At 51.4% G+C, this 15943-nt stretch overlaps 1 protein-coding gene across 2 annotated transcripts; it reads left to right on the top strand.

Annotated features, from left to right (window-relative positions):
* Window positions 1–296: 296 nt before the first annotated feature.
* On the top strand, window positions 297–15359 carry CPT2 (carnitine palmitoyltransferase 2). Of its 2 annotated transcripts, none has more exons than XM_083157917.1 (6): window positions 297–318; window positions 3552–3746; window positions 8129–8209; window positions 8290–8396; window positions 9227–10525; window positions 12515–15359. In XM_083157917.1, exons 2-6 carry the CDS (start codon window positions 3586–3588, stop codon window positions 12844–12846), a joined length of 1980 nt encoding a protein of 659 aa, XP_083014043.1. In that variant the 5' UTR covers window positions 297–318; window positions 3552–3585; the 3' UTR covers window positions 12847–15359. The 2 variants fall into 2 exon arrangements, with proteins under 2 accessions (XP_083014043.1, XP_083014042.1); XM_083157916.1 differs by lacking the exon at window positions 297–318 and adding an exon at window positions 415–554.
* Window positions 15360–15943: the final 584 nt, after the last annotated feature.

The raw sequence follows: 15943 nt of genomic DNA, 5'->3' as shown, positions 1-15943 counted from the left end.
AAGACATGAGGGACAATGTAGTACAGTAGCATCTAGATGCCCATACTCGCTAGATATCATCTTGGTGTATGTCTGGGCATGTAGGGACCGGGTACATTGCAGAAGTAGCCAGTCAGCTTTCAGGTAACATTTATCAAGTGTAGTATATAAAAAGATAGGTAGCACCTGACTGGTTGCCATGGGCAACCTCCGCACTCTCATCACTGTTCCGTGACTAGACCCCAGTATGTGGTGTGCGGGGCGAATGAGTCAGGGTGATGACACCCGGGATAGTAGAGGGGCTGTGAGCAGCTGAGAAGGAGGGAGCACCAGCTGAGGGTGAGTGAGTGGCGTGGCCCCGCTTCGTGCTGCAGAGTGACGCGGCGGCTGCCGGCCCGGAACCTGTCTCCTGGGTCACGTTTCCGGGGGACTGCACTGCTCGATGCACTCATATTATCAGTGGGTGGAAGAAGCCGGGCGGGAGGGCACTGAGGGCAGGGACACAGGGGGGGAGGGGAATTGGGACAGAGGTGACAGGAGCGTCGGGTGCTGGGCTGGCTGCAGGAGACACCTGGGTATGGGGGCAAACGGTTTCTGACGGGGGTATTACCTGGCAAAGGGGTGGAAGGGTTTATATATGGGGGTTCTGCACCTGGAACTGGGGTATATGGGGGAACTGCACCTGGCACTGGGGTATATATGGGGGAACTGCACCTGGCACTGGGATATATATGGGGGAATTGCACCTGACACTGGGGTATATATGGGGAATTGCACCTGACACTGGGTTATATATGGGGGAATTGCACCTGGCACTGGGGTATATATGGGGGAATTGCCACTGGCACTGGGCTATGTATATGGGGGAACAGCACCTGGCATTGTGGTATATATGGGGGAATTGCATCTGGCACTGGACTATGTATATGGGGGAACAGCACCTGGCATTGGGGTGTATATATATATATATATATATGGGGGAACAGCACCTGGCATTGGGGTATAAATATGGGGGAACTGCACCTGGCAGGGGGGTATATTTGGGGAACCTGCACCTGGCATTGGGGTGTATATGGGGGACTGCACCTGGCAATGTGTACATTGCTTCACAGTTCTTCATATTGCTGCGCAGTGCTCTGCCTGTGTGTTCATTGCTTCGAAGTGCTCTGCCCGTGTGTTCATTGCTGCGCAGTGCTCTGCCCGTGTGTTCATTGCTGCGCAGTGCTCTGCTCGTGTGTATATTGCTGCGCAGTGCTCTGCCTTTGTGAACATTGCTGCGCAGTGCTCTCCCTGTGTGTATATTGCTGCGCAGTGCTCTGCCTGTGTGTACATTGCTGCGCAGTGCTCTGCCTGTGTGTACATTGCTGCGCAGTGCTCTGCCCGTGTGTTCATTGCTGCGCAGTGCTCTGCTCGTGTGTATATTGCTGCGCAGTGCTCTGCCTTTGTGAACATTGCTGCGCAGTGCTCTCCCTGTGTGTACATTGCTGCGCAGTGCTCTGCCTGTGTGTACATTGCTGCGCAGTGCTCTGCCTGTGTGTACATTGCTGCGCAGTGCTCTGCCTGTGTGTACATTGCTGCGCAGTGCTCTGTCTGTGTATACATTGCTGCGCAGTGCTCTGCCTGTGTGTACATTGCTGCGCAGTGCTCTGCCCGTGTGTTCATTGCTGCGCAGTGCTCTGCCCGTGTGTTCATTGCTGCGCAGTGCTCTGCCTGTGTGTATATTGCTGCACAGTGCTCTGCCTGTGTGTATATTGCTGCACAGTGCTCTGCCTGTGTGTATATTGCTGCGCAGTGCTCTGCCTGTGTGTACATTGCTGCGCAGTGCTCTGCTCGTGTGTACATTGCTGCTCAGTGCTCTGCCTGTGTGTACATTGCTGCGCAGTGCTCTGCCTGTGTGTACATTGCTGCGCAGTGCTCTGCCTGTGTGTACATTGCTGCGCAGTGCTCTGCCTGCGTGTACATTGCTGCGCAGTGCTCTGCCTGTGTGTACATTGCTGCGCAGTGCTCTGCCCGTGTGTTCATTGCTGCGCAGTGCTCTGCCTGTGTGTATATTGCTGCACAGTGCTCTGCCTGTGTGTATATTGCTGCACAGTGCTCTGCCTGTGTGTATATTGCTGCGCAGTGCTCTGCCTGTGTGTACATTGCTGCTCAGTGCTCTGCCTGTGTGTACATTGCTGCGCAGTGCTCTGCCTGTGTGTACATTGCTGCGCAGTGCTCTGTCTGTGTATACATTGCTGCGCAGTGCTCTGCCTGTGTGTACATTGCTGCGCAGTGCTCTGCCCGTGTGTTCATTGCTGCGCAGTGCTCTGCCCGTGTGTTCATTGCTGCGCAGTGCTCTGCCTGTGTGTATATTGCTGCACAGTGCTCTGCCTGTGTGTATATTGCTGCACAGTGCTCTGCCTGTGTGTACATTGCTGCGCAGTGCTCTGCCTGTGTGTACATTGCTGCGCAGTGCTCTGCCTGTGTGTACATTGCTGCGCAGTGCTCTGCCTGCGTGTACATTGCTGCGCAGTGCTCTGCCTGTGTGTACATTGCTGCGCAGTGCTCTGCCCGTGTGTTCATTGCTGCGCAGTGCTCTGCCTGTGTGTATATTGCTGCGCAGTGCTCTGCCTGTGTGTATATTGCTGCGCAGTGCTCTGCCTGTGTGTATATTGCTGCGCAGTGCTCTGCCTGTGTGTACATTGCTGCTCAGTGCTCTGCCTGTGTGTACATTGCTGCGCAGTGCTCTGCCTGTGTGTACATTGCTGCGCAGTGCTCTGCCTGCGTGTACATTGCTGCGCAGTGCTCTGCCTGTGTGTACATTGCTGCGCAGTGCTCTGCCTGTGTGTACATTGCTGCGCAGTGCTCTGCCTGTGTGTACATTGCTGCGCAGTGCTCTGCCTGTGTGTACATTGCTGCGCAGTGCTCTGCCTGTGTGTACATTGCTCGCAGTGCTCTGCCTGTGTGTACATTGCTGCGCAGTGCTCTGCCCGTGTGTACATTGCTGCGCAGTGCTCTGCCTGTGTGTACATTGCTGCGCAGTGCTCTGCCTGTGTGTACATTGCTGCGCAGTGCTCTGCCTGTGTGTACATTGCTGCGCAGTGCTCTGCCTGTGTGTACATTGCTGCGCAGTGCTCTGCTCGTGTGTACATTGCTGCGCAGTGCTCTGCCTGTGTGTACATTGCTGCGCAGTGCTCTGCCTGTGTGTACATTGCTGCGCAGTGCTCTGCCTGTGTGTACATTGCTGCGCAGTGCTCTGCCTGTGTGTACATTGCTGCGCAGTGCTCTGCCTGTGTGTACATTGCTGCGCAGTGCTCTGCCTGTGTGTACATTGCTGCGCAGTGCTCTGCCTGTGTGTACATTGCTGCGCAGTGCTCTGCCTGTGTGTACATTGCTGCGCAGTGCTCTGCCTGTGTGTACATTGCTGCGCAGTGCTCTGCCTGTGTGTACATTGCTGCGCAGTGCTCTGCCTGTGTGTACATTGCTGCGCAGTGCTCTGCCTGTGTGTACATTGCTGCGCAGTGCTCTGCTCGTGTGTACATTGCTGCGCAGTGCTCTGCTCCTGCGTACATTTATCTCTGCATTTCTTCCAGGTCTCACTACGTACTCTGCTGACTACACTCCACGATGGCCCGTCTTCTGGCTAATGCTGGTTTCTGGAGAGGAGGCTCATTGCCTGCCCCGACGTGGCATACGCTTCTCAGGGCATACGCTTCTGCAAGCGGTGACACCGAGTACTTACACAGAAGCATCGTTCCTACTATGCACTTCCAGAAGAGTCTACCCAGGTACAGACTGCACATTGTAGTGTGTAATGGGGATCCTCACGTATATCCCGGACCCGCTCTGCATTCATTCTCCTATTGCCATTCCTGGCCTGAGATATGTGTATTCTTCCCGTGTTATTGGGTAGAACGTTATCTGTTATATTGGCATTATTCCCTAGAATAGGCACATTCCTGTCCTCCAGACCATAGTACAATAGTAATTAAGGCTGAAAAAAGATGTTAGTCCATCGAGTTCAACCTATGTAACTTGTAACTACTGACAAATGCACTATGCAATCACTACATGACAGTATAACATATAGGACAGTGGTTCCCAACCCTGGTCCTCAAGTACCCCAACAGTGCACGTTTTCCAGGTCTCCACACAGAATCAGTGAAATAATTAGCTCCACCTGTGATCTTTTAAAATGTGCCTGAATAATGAGTGCACCTGCTGAGTGATCTGGAAAACGTGTACTGTTGGGGGTACTTGAGGAGCAGGGTTGGGAACCACTGATATAGGAGGTTGTTGGTATATCATTAGCCAGTGATATTAGCCCACACACTCTCTGCCTCTGAACACATAGTAGGGACCTTCATCACTTTACTATCACTATTCTCTAGTTTGATGCCTTGTGGGTCCTTGGCTGGATCATGTTTCGGGGTTCCCTGCACCCATAGTGTTAGGTACCTGCTCGAGAAGAAGGGGACCTGGACAATTGGTGGGCAGGCCAATATCACTTGCCAATGATATACCAACAACCTCTTATGATATATTATATTATATTGTCATGTAATGATCGCATAGTGCATTTGCCCCCCCTCAGTCTCTGCGTTGGCCACAAATGTATACAGTTTTAATTTAAATTCAGTAATAGTAGTTGCTGTACCACCCCCACCGGCAATGAGTTCCAAGTACACCCCTTAATGGCGTCAGTGGCCTCTCGGCAGGATAATGCTCCGGATCACACTGCAGACACTGCTGAGGGATATTTCGGGGAACATGGCTGCGTCCGGGGTGTTCCCCAGATCTTAATATGACTGAGCATCTGTGGGATGTACTGGGAACACAGGTCTGACCCGGGATGACGTGCCCTACCACAGGGCACCCTCAGAGGCATTGCCAGGTCTGAGCCAGGATGACGTGCCGTACCACAGGGCACCCTCAGAGGCATTGCCAGGTCTGAGCCAGGATGACGTGCCGTACCACAGGGCACCCTCAGTGGCATTGCCAGGTCTGAGCCAGGATGACGTGCCGTACCACAGGGCACCCTCAGAGGCATTGCCAGGTCAGAGCTGTTGTGTGGCATGAGAGGGACTTGCACAGCAGTAGGCAGGAGGCTTTAATGTGATGTATATTCCATATCACATGTACACTAATGATTATTGCATGTGGGAATCCAATTTACCATCCAGATAGTTTTGGACTCTCTGGGAAAATTGTACCCTGAGGAAACTCGCACACATGTGGGGAATGTACATACTACACACAGATAGTGCCTTGGCAATGCTAGCCATTACTCTACCATGCTGCCGAATACTCATACATACATACATACAGACAGGGCTGTGGAGTCGGTAGATAAATGGTCCGACCCCGACTCCGACCCCTCATACGGCTGACCCCGACTCCTCGACTCCGACTCCTCTGTATTAATATGCGAATGTATCTGATACATTCCTTGAAGGAAAGAAAGGCAACATACATATTATTACTACAGAAACTAGAGGCTGGGAAGCCAACAGTCTACTGTATTGAACAGTTTAAGCAAAGGACAAACACAATGTTTGTTCGCTGGTTTGCTTGCTCGTCACCGTTCAATTCACGGACACAAGGAACGATTTCTTTACCGAATCGTTACTGGCGCCGAAAAATGGTGCCTATACATCAATATGAACCAGCGTAAGGAATGGCTTAGCCACGGTAAACAAACGACCCCGCGCATGAAACAAGATCTTCATCCGCGTAAAAAGATGTTGTGCGTATGGTGGGAGAGCTTGGTTGAATGAATTTTTCGAGTCTACACCAGGTGATTTCTACCAACGAGGTATTGAAAACCTTTATTGAACGTTGGAAATAAGTTGTAAACTACAAGGGAGAATACATTTATAAGTATTGGTGCTCCGAATTGTGCGTTGCGTGCCATATAGTGAAGCACATGAAAAGCATGCTTTTTCATGGTCACTTAACGTGTTCGTTTTGCAGTTACGTGAGGCACTGCATGCATTGGTTTTTATTCTTACAGTAGAGAAGTCATTAATTATAATTGTCGGAGTCGGTGCATTGTTTGCCGACTCCGACCCCAGGTACTCGAAATTTGCTCCGACTCCAACTCCGACTCCACAGCCCTGCATACAGAACCTGCGGTACGGTGAGACCTTGCTGCTGAGCCAGGATGACGTGCCGCCATTACTCTACCATGCTGCCGAATACTCATACATACAGAACCTGCGGTACTGAGAGACCTTGCTGCTGAGCCAGGATGACCTGCCGCCATTACTCTACCATGCTGCCGAATACTCCTACATACAGAACCTGCGGTACTGAGAGACCTTGCTGCTGAGCAAGGATGACGTGCCGCCATTACTCTACCATGCTGCCGAATACTCATACATACAGAACCTGCGGTACGGTGAGACCTTGCTGCTGAGCCAGGATGACGTGCCACCATTACTCTACCATGCTGCCGAATACTCATACATACAGAACCTGCGGTACTGAGAGACCTTGCTGCTGAGCCAGGATGACGTGCCGCCATTACTCTACCATGCTGCCGAATACTCATACATACAGAACCTACGGTACTGCGAGACCTTGCTGCTGAGCCAGGATGACGTGCCGCCATTACTCTACCATGCTGCCGAATACTCATACATACAGAACCTACGGTACTGAGAGACCTTGCTGCTGAGCCAGGATGACGTGCCGTCATTACTCTACCATGCTGCCGAATACTCATACATACAGAACCTGCGGTACTGAGAGACCTTGCTGCTGAGCCAGGATGACCTGCCGCCATTACTCTACCATGCTGCCGAATACTCATACATACAGAACCTGCGGTACTGAGAGACCTTGCTGCTGAGCCAGGATGACGTACCGCCATTACTCTACCATGCTGCCGAATACTCATACACACAGAACCTGCGGTACTGAGAGACCTTGCTGCTGAGCCAGGATGACGTGCCGCCATTACTCTACCATGCTGCCGAATACTCATACATACAGAACCTACGGTACTGAGAGACCTTGCTGCTGAGCCAGAATGACGTGCCGCCATTACTCTACCATGCTGCCGAATACTCCTACATACAGAACCTGCGGTACTGAGAGACCTTGCTGCTGAGCCAGAATGACGTGCCGCCATTACTCTACCATGCTGCCAAATACTCCTACATACAGAACCTGCGGTACTGAGAGACCTTGCTGCTGAGCCAGGATGATGTGCCGCCATTACTCTACCATGCTGCCGAATACTCATACATACAGAACCTGCGCTACTGAGAGACCTTGCTGCTGAGCCAGGATGACGTGCCGCCATTACTCTACCATGCTGCCGAATACTCATACATACAGAACCTACGGTACTGAGAGACCTTGCTGCTGAACCAGGATGACGTGCCGCCATTACTCTACCATGCTGCCGAATACTCATACATACAGAACCTACGGTACTGAGAGACCTTGCTGCTGAGCCAGGATGACGTGCCGCCATTACTCTACCATGCTGCCGAATACTCACACATACAGAACCTACGGTACTGAGAGACCTTGCTGCTGAGCCAGGATGATGTGCCGCCATTACTCTACCATGCTGCCGAATACTCATACATACAGAACCTGCGGTACTGAGAGACCTTGCTGCTGAGCCAGGATGACGTACCGCCATTACTCTACCATGCTGCCGAATACTCATACACACAGAACCTGCGGTACTGAGAGACCTTGCTGCTGAGCCAGGATGACGTACCGCCATTACTCTACCATGCTGCCGAATACTCATACACACAGAACCTGCGGTACTGAGAGACCTTGCTGCTGAGCCAGGATGACGTGCCGCCATTACTCTCTATCCATGGTTGGCCACTGGTGACTTAATTAGTACCTCAGTCAATTTAATTTAACCATCTTGGCTGAGCCAAGGATCTACTGAAAACCTGAACCATTATGGTGCCCTGAGAACAGCGTTTAGGAACCTCTGCTTTAGTGTAAAACTTGGAGGGGGCAGGATTGTTGACATGGGGGGCTCACCGGTCTTCACCATCTGAGATTCTGTGCTGAGGGACCAGTGCTTAGCTATTGGATGATGCACGTCACTGTATAACCTGCGGTGAGCAGAGCGGCACTGCTATGTGTGTGATCTGCTGTGCACATGTTATCCCCTTCCCTTGTGTCTTCCCAGGCTGCCGATTCCTAAGTTAGAAGACAGTATAAGAAGATACTTGAATGCACAAAAGCCTCTGCTGGATGAGGAACAGTTCAGGTAAGGGTCCTTCTTCCGGGAAGTGTTCCTGAGCCTGGTGCTTTAGGAATTGCTTGTGGTGATTGTCTAATCTCTTCCAGGAGGACTGAGCAGCTGGCGAAGGACTTCCAGGACGGGACGGGCAGACTGCTGCATGAGGAGCTGGTGCTGCAGGACAAGCAGAACAAACAGACCAGCTACATCTCTGGTAGGTGTCCAGGATGGGCCGGTAGCTTCCCCAGGACAGAACTGCGCCAGTGTATCAGAACTCGCCATGGGAATGTATTAGCCCACACGGGGTCCATTGCTCTCTACAGAGAAATCTGTGAACATTGCTGCTTGTCAAAGTTCTGCCTAGAGATTTCCAGTTATTTATATAACGCACATAGAAAACTGTGCTGTAAAAGCCTCAATGTAGCGGAAAGAATTCCATTAGGTACAGATACGTCCACTCTCGCATTACGATTATTTGCAGCACACGTGACGTAATGTGTGCCCTGGATGTACCCGCTGTACAGCTGGTCACCGCCTGGCACGCACAGTCCATATAGAGATGCATTAATGATGAGGGGACACATCTGGAATTGGTTTTAAGAGATTTATTATGCAAAGTGCATAAAAATCTACAGGTAGGTCTGGAGGTGTCATTATGTATACAATTAAAGTTCTTATCCCAGTGGTTCCCAAACTGTGTGCCGGGGTGCCTTGGTTTGGTTGTCCATGATAAGATATAAACACAATTTACTTAACTTATTGTTTTTCTAACATTCTCAATGAGAAACTCTTGGTTTAGGGGTGCCGTGGAACAATTTCTGATACTCTAGGGTGCCATGATTCATTTTAATCAGTATGGTCTGCTTGTGCGTCCTATACACACTTCAATGTAAGAGGTTGCACCGAAATCTGTTGGGCGCTACAGAGTCACGCCGCAGCATGATACCACTAGAAGGGCTATTTATGGGGATACATCTGTATTATTATCTTACTCTGTAGGGGCTGCTGTACACCTGCAATATAATGGTTTTCTTCATTGTGCAGGTCCTTGGTTTGATATGTATCTCTCTGCCCGGGAATCTATCGTGCTTAATTGTAACCCCTTCATGTCCTTTACCCCTGACCTGAGGCCAGAGTACAATGAGCAGCTTCTCCGAGCCACCAATATCACCGTCTCTGCTATGCGTCTTCTACAGACCATTCGCGCTGGATATCTGGAGCCAGAGATTTTCCACCTTAATCCGGCAAAAAGCGACACACAGAAGTTTAGGAGGCTCATCCGTCTTGTGCCCTCTTCCCTGTCCTGGTACGGGGCGTACATGGTAAACGCGTACCCCTTAGATATGTCACAGTATTTCCGGCTCTTCAACTCCACGCGGCTGCCAAAGCTAAACAAGGACGAGCTGGTGACAGATGAGAAAGGAAGACATCTGCTGGTCCTCAGGAGGGGGAACTTCTATGTGTTTGATGTGTTGGACAGAGATGGGAACATAGTGAAAGCATCGGAGATTCAGGCCCATCTAAAGCACATCCTGTCGGACCCCAGCCCTGCTTCCGAATTCCCCTTAGGGTATCTGACGAGTGAAGAGAGAAACACTTGGGCCCTTGTGCGACAGAAGCTTGTAGACAATGGGAACCAAGAGGCTGTAAGGAAAGTAGATTCTGCTGTGTTCTGTTTGTGCCTGGACGACTTCCCTGTGCGAGACCGTGTTCACCTCTCCCACAATATGCTTCATGGTTCTGGTCTCAATCGCTGGTTTGATAAGTCATTCAGTATCATCATAACCGAGGACGGAACGGCAGCTGTGAACTTCGAGCACTCGTGGGGAGACGGAGTCGCTGTTCTACGCTTACAGAATGAGGTATACAAGGACAGCACAGAGCAGCCAGCTGTATCACCGCAGAGCATCCCTGCTGCCGCAGACTCCAGTCAGGCTGTGCAGAAGCTAAGCTTCAACCTGGATGACTCTCTAAAAGCTGCGGTAACTGAAGCAAAGAGTAAGTTTGATGCAGCTGTTGCTTTACTGACCATTGCAACCATGGAATTCAAGAGAGGAGGGAAGGAGTTCCTCAAGACCCAGAAGCTCAGCCCTGATGCCATAGCCCAGCTCTCCTTCCAGATGGCTTTCCTGCGGCAGTATGGGCAAACCACAGCCACATATGAGTCTTGCAGCACCGCAGCCTTTAAACATGGGCGCACGGAGACTATCCGCCCGGCTTCTGTGTATACCAAGCAGTGCTCAGAGGCCTTCCTGAGGCCCCTGGCTAATGCAGCTGAACTCCGAGTCATGCTGAACGAATGCTCCAAGTATCATGGGCAGCTGACAAAAGAGGCAGCGATGGGTGAGTACACTGTCCAACACTAGAGATCTGTGCAATGCATAGTCCCCGGAGAACCCACTGTACCCAGCCTGTAATGCTTAATGTGTATCTGACCTAGTCCCCGGAGAACCGTCCGTACCCAGCCTGCGATGCATAGTGCCTATGTGACCAGGTCCCAGGAGAATTGGCCGTACCCAGCCTGCAGTGCTTAGTGTGTATCTGACCTAGTCCCCGGAGAACCGACCGTACCTGGCCTGCAATGCATAGTCCCTGGAGAACCCACTGTACCCAGCCTGCAATGCTTAATGTGTATCTGTGGAGAACCGTCCATGCCCAGCCTGCGATGCATAGTGCCTATGTGACTTAGGCACTATGCGTTGCAGGCTGGGTACGGCCGGTTCACATAGTCACATAGGCACTAGGCATCGCTGCTGGGAATGGCGGGTTCTCCGGGGACCACGTCACATACACACTAGGCATCGCTGGCTGGGTATGGCCAGTTCTCCGGGGACTAAGTTACATAGGCACTAGGCATCGCTGACTGGGAACGGTGGGTTCTCTGGGGACCAGGTCACATAGGAACTATGCATTGCAGGCTGGGTACGGCCGGTTCTGTGGGGACTATGCGACCTGGTCCCCAGAGAACCCACCATTCCCAGTTAGCGATGCGTCGTGCGTATGCAACTTAGTCCCCGGAGAACTGGCCATACCCAGCCAGGGATACCTAGTGCATATGTGACGTATTACCTGGAGAACCAGCCGTACCCAGCCTGCGATGCATAGTGTGTATGTGACATATTGCCCGGAGAACCCACCGTACCCAGTCTGTGATGCCTAGTCCGTACGTGACTTATTCCCTGGGGAACCCGCCGTTTCCAGCCTGCGATATGTAGTGTGTACGTGACCTGTTCCCCGGAGAACCCACCGTACCCAGTCTGTGATGCCTAGTGTGTACGTGACTTAGTCCCCGGAGAACTGGCCATTCCTAGCCTGCAATGCCTAGTGTGTACGTGACATATTGCCCCGAGAACCAGCTGTACCAGCCTGTGATGCCTAGTCCGTACGTGACCTGGTCCCCGGAGAACCCCCTGTTCCCAGCCTGTGATGTGTAGTGTGTATGTGACATATTACCCGGATAACCCGCCGTACCCAGTCTGTGGCGCCTAATCCGTATGTGACTTAGTCCGTGGAGAACCCACCGTACCCAGCCTGCAATGCCTAGTGTGTACGTGACATATTGCCCCGAGAACCAGCTGTACCAGCCTGTGATGCCTAGTCCGTACGTGACCTGGTCCCCGGAGAACCCCCTGTTCCCAGCCTGTGATGTGTAGTGTGTATGTGACATATTACCCGGATAACCCGCCGTACCCAGTCTGTGGCGCCTAATCCGTATGTGACTTAGTCCGTGGAGAACCGGCTGTTCCCAGCCTGCAATGCCTAGTGCGTACGTGACCTGGTACCTGGAGAACCCGCCGTTCCCAGCCTGCGATGCGTAGTGCGTACGTGACCTGGTACCTGGAGAACCCGCCGTTCCCATCCTGTGATGCCTAGTCCGTACGTGACCTGGTCCCCGGAGAACCCGCTGTTCCCAGCCTGTGATGTGTAGTGTGTATGTGACATATTACCCGGATAACCCGCCGTACCCAGTCTGTGGCGCCTAGTCCGTACGTGACTTACTCTGTGGAGAACCCGCCGTTCCCAGCCCCCTATGCCTAGTGCGTACGTGACCTGGTCCCCGGAGACCCCGCCATCCCCAGTCTGCGATGCATAGTGCGTACGTGACCTGGTCCCTGGAGAACCCGCTGTTCCCAGCCCGCTATGCCTAGAACGTACGTGACCTGGTCCCCGGAGACCCCACCATTCCCAGCCTGCGATGCGTAGTGCGTACGTGACCTGGTCCCTGGAGAACCCGCCGTACTATGACCAGCATTGCTGTGGTCTAATATGAAGCATTTATTTCCTGTGCCCAGGACTCTATGGTCCTAAACTTTCTTGCTTTCTCCTATCCAGGTCAGGGGTTTGATCGTCATCTCTTCGCCTTGCGATACCTGGCAGCTGCTAAGGGTGGATCTATACCAGATCTCTTCCAGGATCCAGCCTATGCACGGATTAATCACAATGTCCTGTCTACTAGCACCCTGACAAGTCCAGCTGTACAGCTTGGGGGCTTTGCTCCGGTGGTCTCTGATGGATTTGGGGTGGGCTATGGTGTTCATGATGATTGGATTGGTTGCAATGTGTCGGCATATCCAGCCCGCGACGTGAAGCAGTTTGTGCAAGCTGTGCACCAGTCCTTGGACGACATTTTTAAAGTACTACAGGACAAGACTGTGAACAAGTAGAAGATCCACCGGGACAGTGAGCGATCACATAATCTCTGCCGTCTGAGCTTAGTTTGTGCACTGATTTCATAGTAACGCATAGGTCCCGGGGAGATCTGCACACCGGTAACACATAAGTCCTGGGGAGTTCTGTGCACCGATGCACAGTAACACATGGGTACCGGTGATGTAACCTGCCCTATAAGCCTTAGTGGGAAACCACCCAACTTGCGCTTTTTGGCCTTATATGACTGATGTTATAAGGGCCTAGTGCACGATCAGTACAGCTCAGAGTTATAGAATTAATAAATCTAAAGAATTACTTGAAATAAATAGAAGCTTTAATCCCCCTATTACAGTAACCCTGTGTCCTGCACACAAGGGAGCCAGAGACAAGAGAACGACTGCTATCTCATCATTGTATACAGGCACCATGCCTCAGTGATGTCATCAGTTACTGGTTATTCTTGAGATAGCGGCCACCACCGTACATCAGTGATGTCATCAGTGACTGGTTATTATTGATGAGCTAGCAGACACCGTGCCACCACCGTACCTCAGTGATGTCATCAGTGACTGGTTATTATTGATATAGCGGCCACCCGGCCACCACCGTACATCAGTGATGTCATCAGTGACTGGTTATTATTGATGAGCTAGCACACACCCTGCCACCACCGTACCTCAGTGATGTCATCAGTTACTGGTTATTATTGATGAGCTAGCAGACACCCTGCCAACACCGTGCCTCAGTGATGTCATCAGTGACTGGTTATTATTGATATAGCGGCCACCACCGTACATCAGTGATGTCATCAGTGACTGGTTATTATTGATGAGCTAGCACACACCCTGCCACCACCGTACCTCAGTGATGTCATCAGTTACTGGTTATTATTGATGAGCTAGCAGACACCGTGCCACCACCGTACATCAGTGATGTCATCAGTTACTGGTTATTATTGATGAGCTAGCAGACACCGTGCCACCACCGTACCTCAGTGATATCATCAGTTACTGGTTATTATTGATGAGATAGCAGACGCCCTGCCACCACCGTACCTCAGTGATGTTATCAGTTACTTGTTATTATTGATGAGATAGCAGACACCCTGCCACCACTGTGCCTCAGTGATGTCATCAGTTACTGGTTATTATTGCCACCGTACCTCAGTGATGTCATCAGTTATTGGTTATTATTGATGAGATAGCAGACACCCTGCCACCACTGTGCCTCAGTGATGTCATCAGTTACTGGTTATTATTGCCACCGTACCTCAGTGATGTCATCAGTTACTGATTATTATTGATGAGATAGCAGACACCCTGCCACCACTGTGCCTCAGTGATGTCATCAGTTACTTGCTATTATTGATGAGCTAGCACACACCCTGCCACTACCGTACCTCAGTGATGTCATCAGTTGCTGGTTATTATTGCCACCGTACCTCAGTGATGTCATCAGTTACTGGTTATTATTGCCACCATACCTCAGTGATGTCATCAGTTACTGGTTATTATTGATGAGATAGCAGACGCCCTGCCACCACTGTGCCTCAGTGATGCACACAGTTCTCCAGCCACATAACAAGCACCACCATTTATCAGTTGTGCAACATTGGGGGCATAGGGCTTGTAGGACATATAGAGGCCCAGTCACCTACAGGGAATAAGACCACTAATAGGGTCCTCAGAACGATGATTGTACAGTACCCGGAACAGGGCAAATGTATCCTTGTTTCAGGGGTGGCCAATCTGGTCTTCAAGATCTTCCAACCGTTCATGTTTTCCAGGCCACCTGCGGATCAATAGAATGTTGGTTCGGAATGAATGCAGCATGTTTCAAAATGTGACAGTTAGTAATGACTACACCTCTGCCCCAGCTGGGTGGTCTGAGTAATGTGACAGTTAGTAATGACTACACCTCTGCCCCAGCTGGGTGGTCTGAGTAATGTGACAGTTAGTAATGACTACACCTCTGCCCCAGCTGGATGGTCTGAGTAATGTGACAGTTAGTAAGGACTACATCTCTGCCCCAGCTGGGTGGTCTGAGTAATGTGACAGTAATGACTACACCTGTGCACCAGCTAGGTGGTCTGAGTAATGTGACAGTAATGACTACACCTGTGCACCAGCTAGGTGGTCTGAGAAATGTGACTGTTAGTCACATTTCCCAGATCTAGCTGGGGCAGAAGTGTAGTCAGTACTGTTTGTAATGACTACACCTGTGCTGCAAGTAGGTGGACCGTTGATAGATCTCGAGGACCAGTTTTGCCAGCCCTGCCTTATTTCATGCATACTCTATGGATGTTCTTCATATTGTGCCTTTTTAGTAAGGTGTCCATTAGGAATATCCCTGTGCATGGGAAGCATTACATACTTATTGGTATATAGCGAGAGGACACCACACACTAGATAAATGTAATAACAATACAATTAGCACCCGATACTTCCTGACCCCAGAATACATTGTCTTTAAAATTCATGAACTGTAACTATATAAAAGTTATTTGAAATAAAATGTTTGCACATAATCCTGGCTGGTGGCTGATAGATATCATAGGCCCGTAACCTGTTGTGCAGCCACATGGGTGATAGGGGAACACATACTAACACTGCCCGGCGCGCCTGGTGGGGATGGGGGAGCCCTAATTCTGCCCGCCACACCAGATGCCTTGTGGGGATGAGGGAGCCCGGACTAATAATGCCTGCCACGCCAGGTGCCTTGTGGGGATGAGGGAGCCCGGACTTATACCGCCTGCCGTGCCAGGTGCCTTGTGGGGAGCCCGGACTAATACCGCCTGCCACGCCAGGTGCCTTGTGGGGATTGGGGAGCCCGGACTAATGCTGCCAGGTGCCTTGTGAGGATCGGAGAGCCCGGACTAATACTGCCAGGTGCCTTGTGGAGATTGGGGAGCCCGGGCTACTACTGCTCGGTGCGCCAGGTGCCTTGGGATCGGGGAGCCCGGACTAATACTGCCCAGTGCACCAGGTGCCTGGTGAGGGAGCCTGGACTAATACTGCCCGCCGCGCCAGGTGCCTGGTGAGGGAGCCTGGATTAATACTGCCCGCCACGCCAGGTGCCTTGTGGGGATCGGGGAGCCCGGGCTAATACTGC

Source organism: Crinia signifera, chromosome 8, assembly GCF_055691185.1.
Source record: "Crinia signifera chromosome 8, ASM5569118v1, whole genome shotgun sequence".
NCBI lineage: Eukaryota > Metazoa > Chordata > Amphibia > Anura > Myobatrachidae > Crinia > Crinia signifera.
This window is presented reverse-complemented; position numbering and strand designations above follow the sequence as displayed.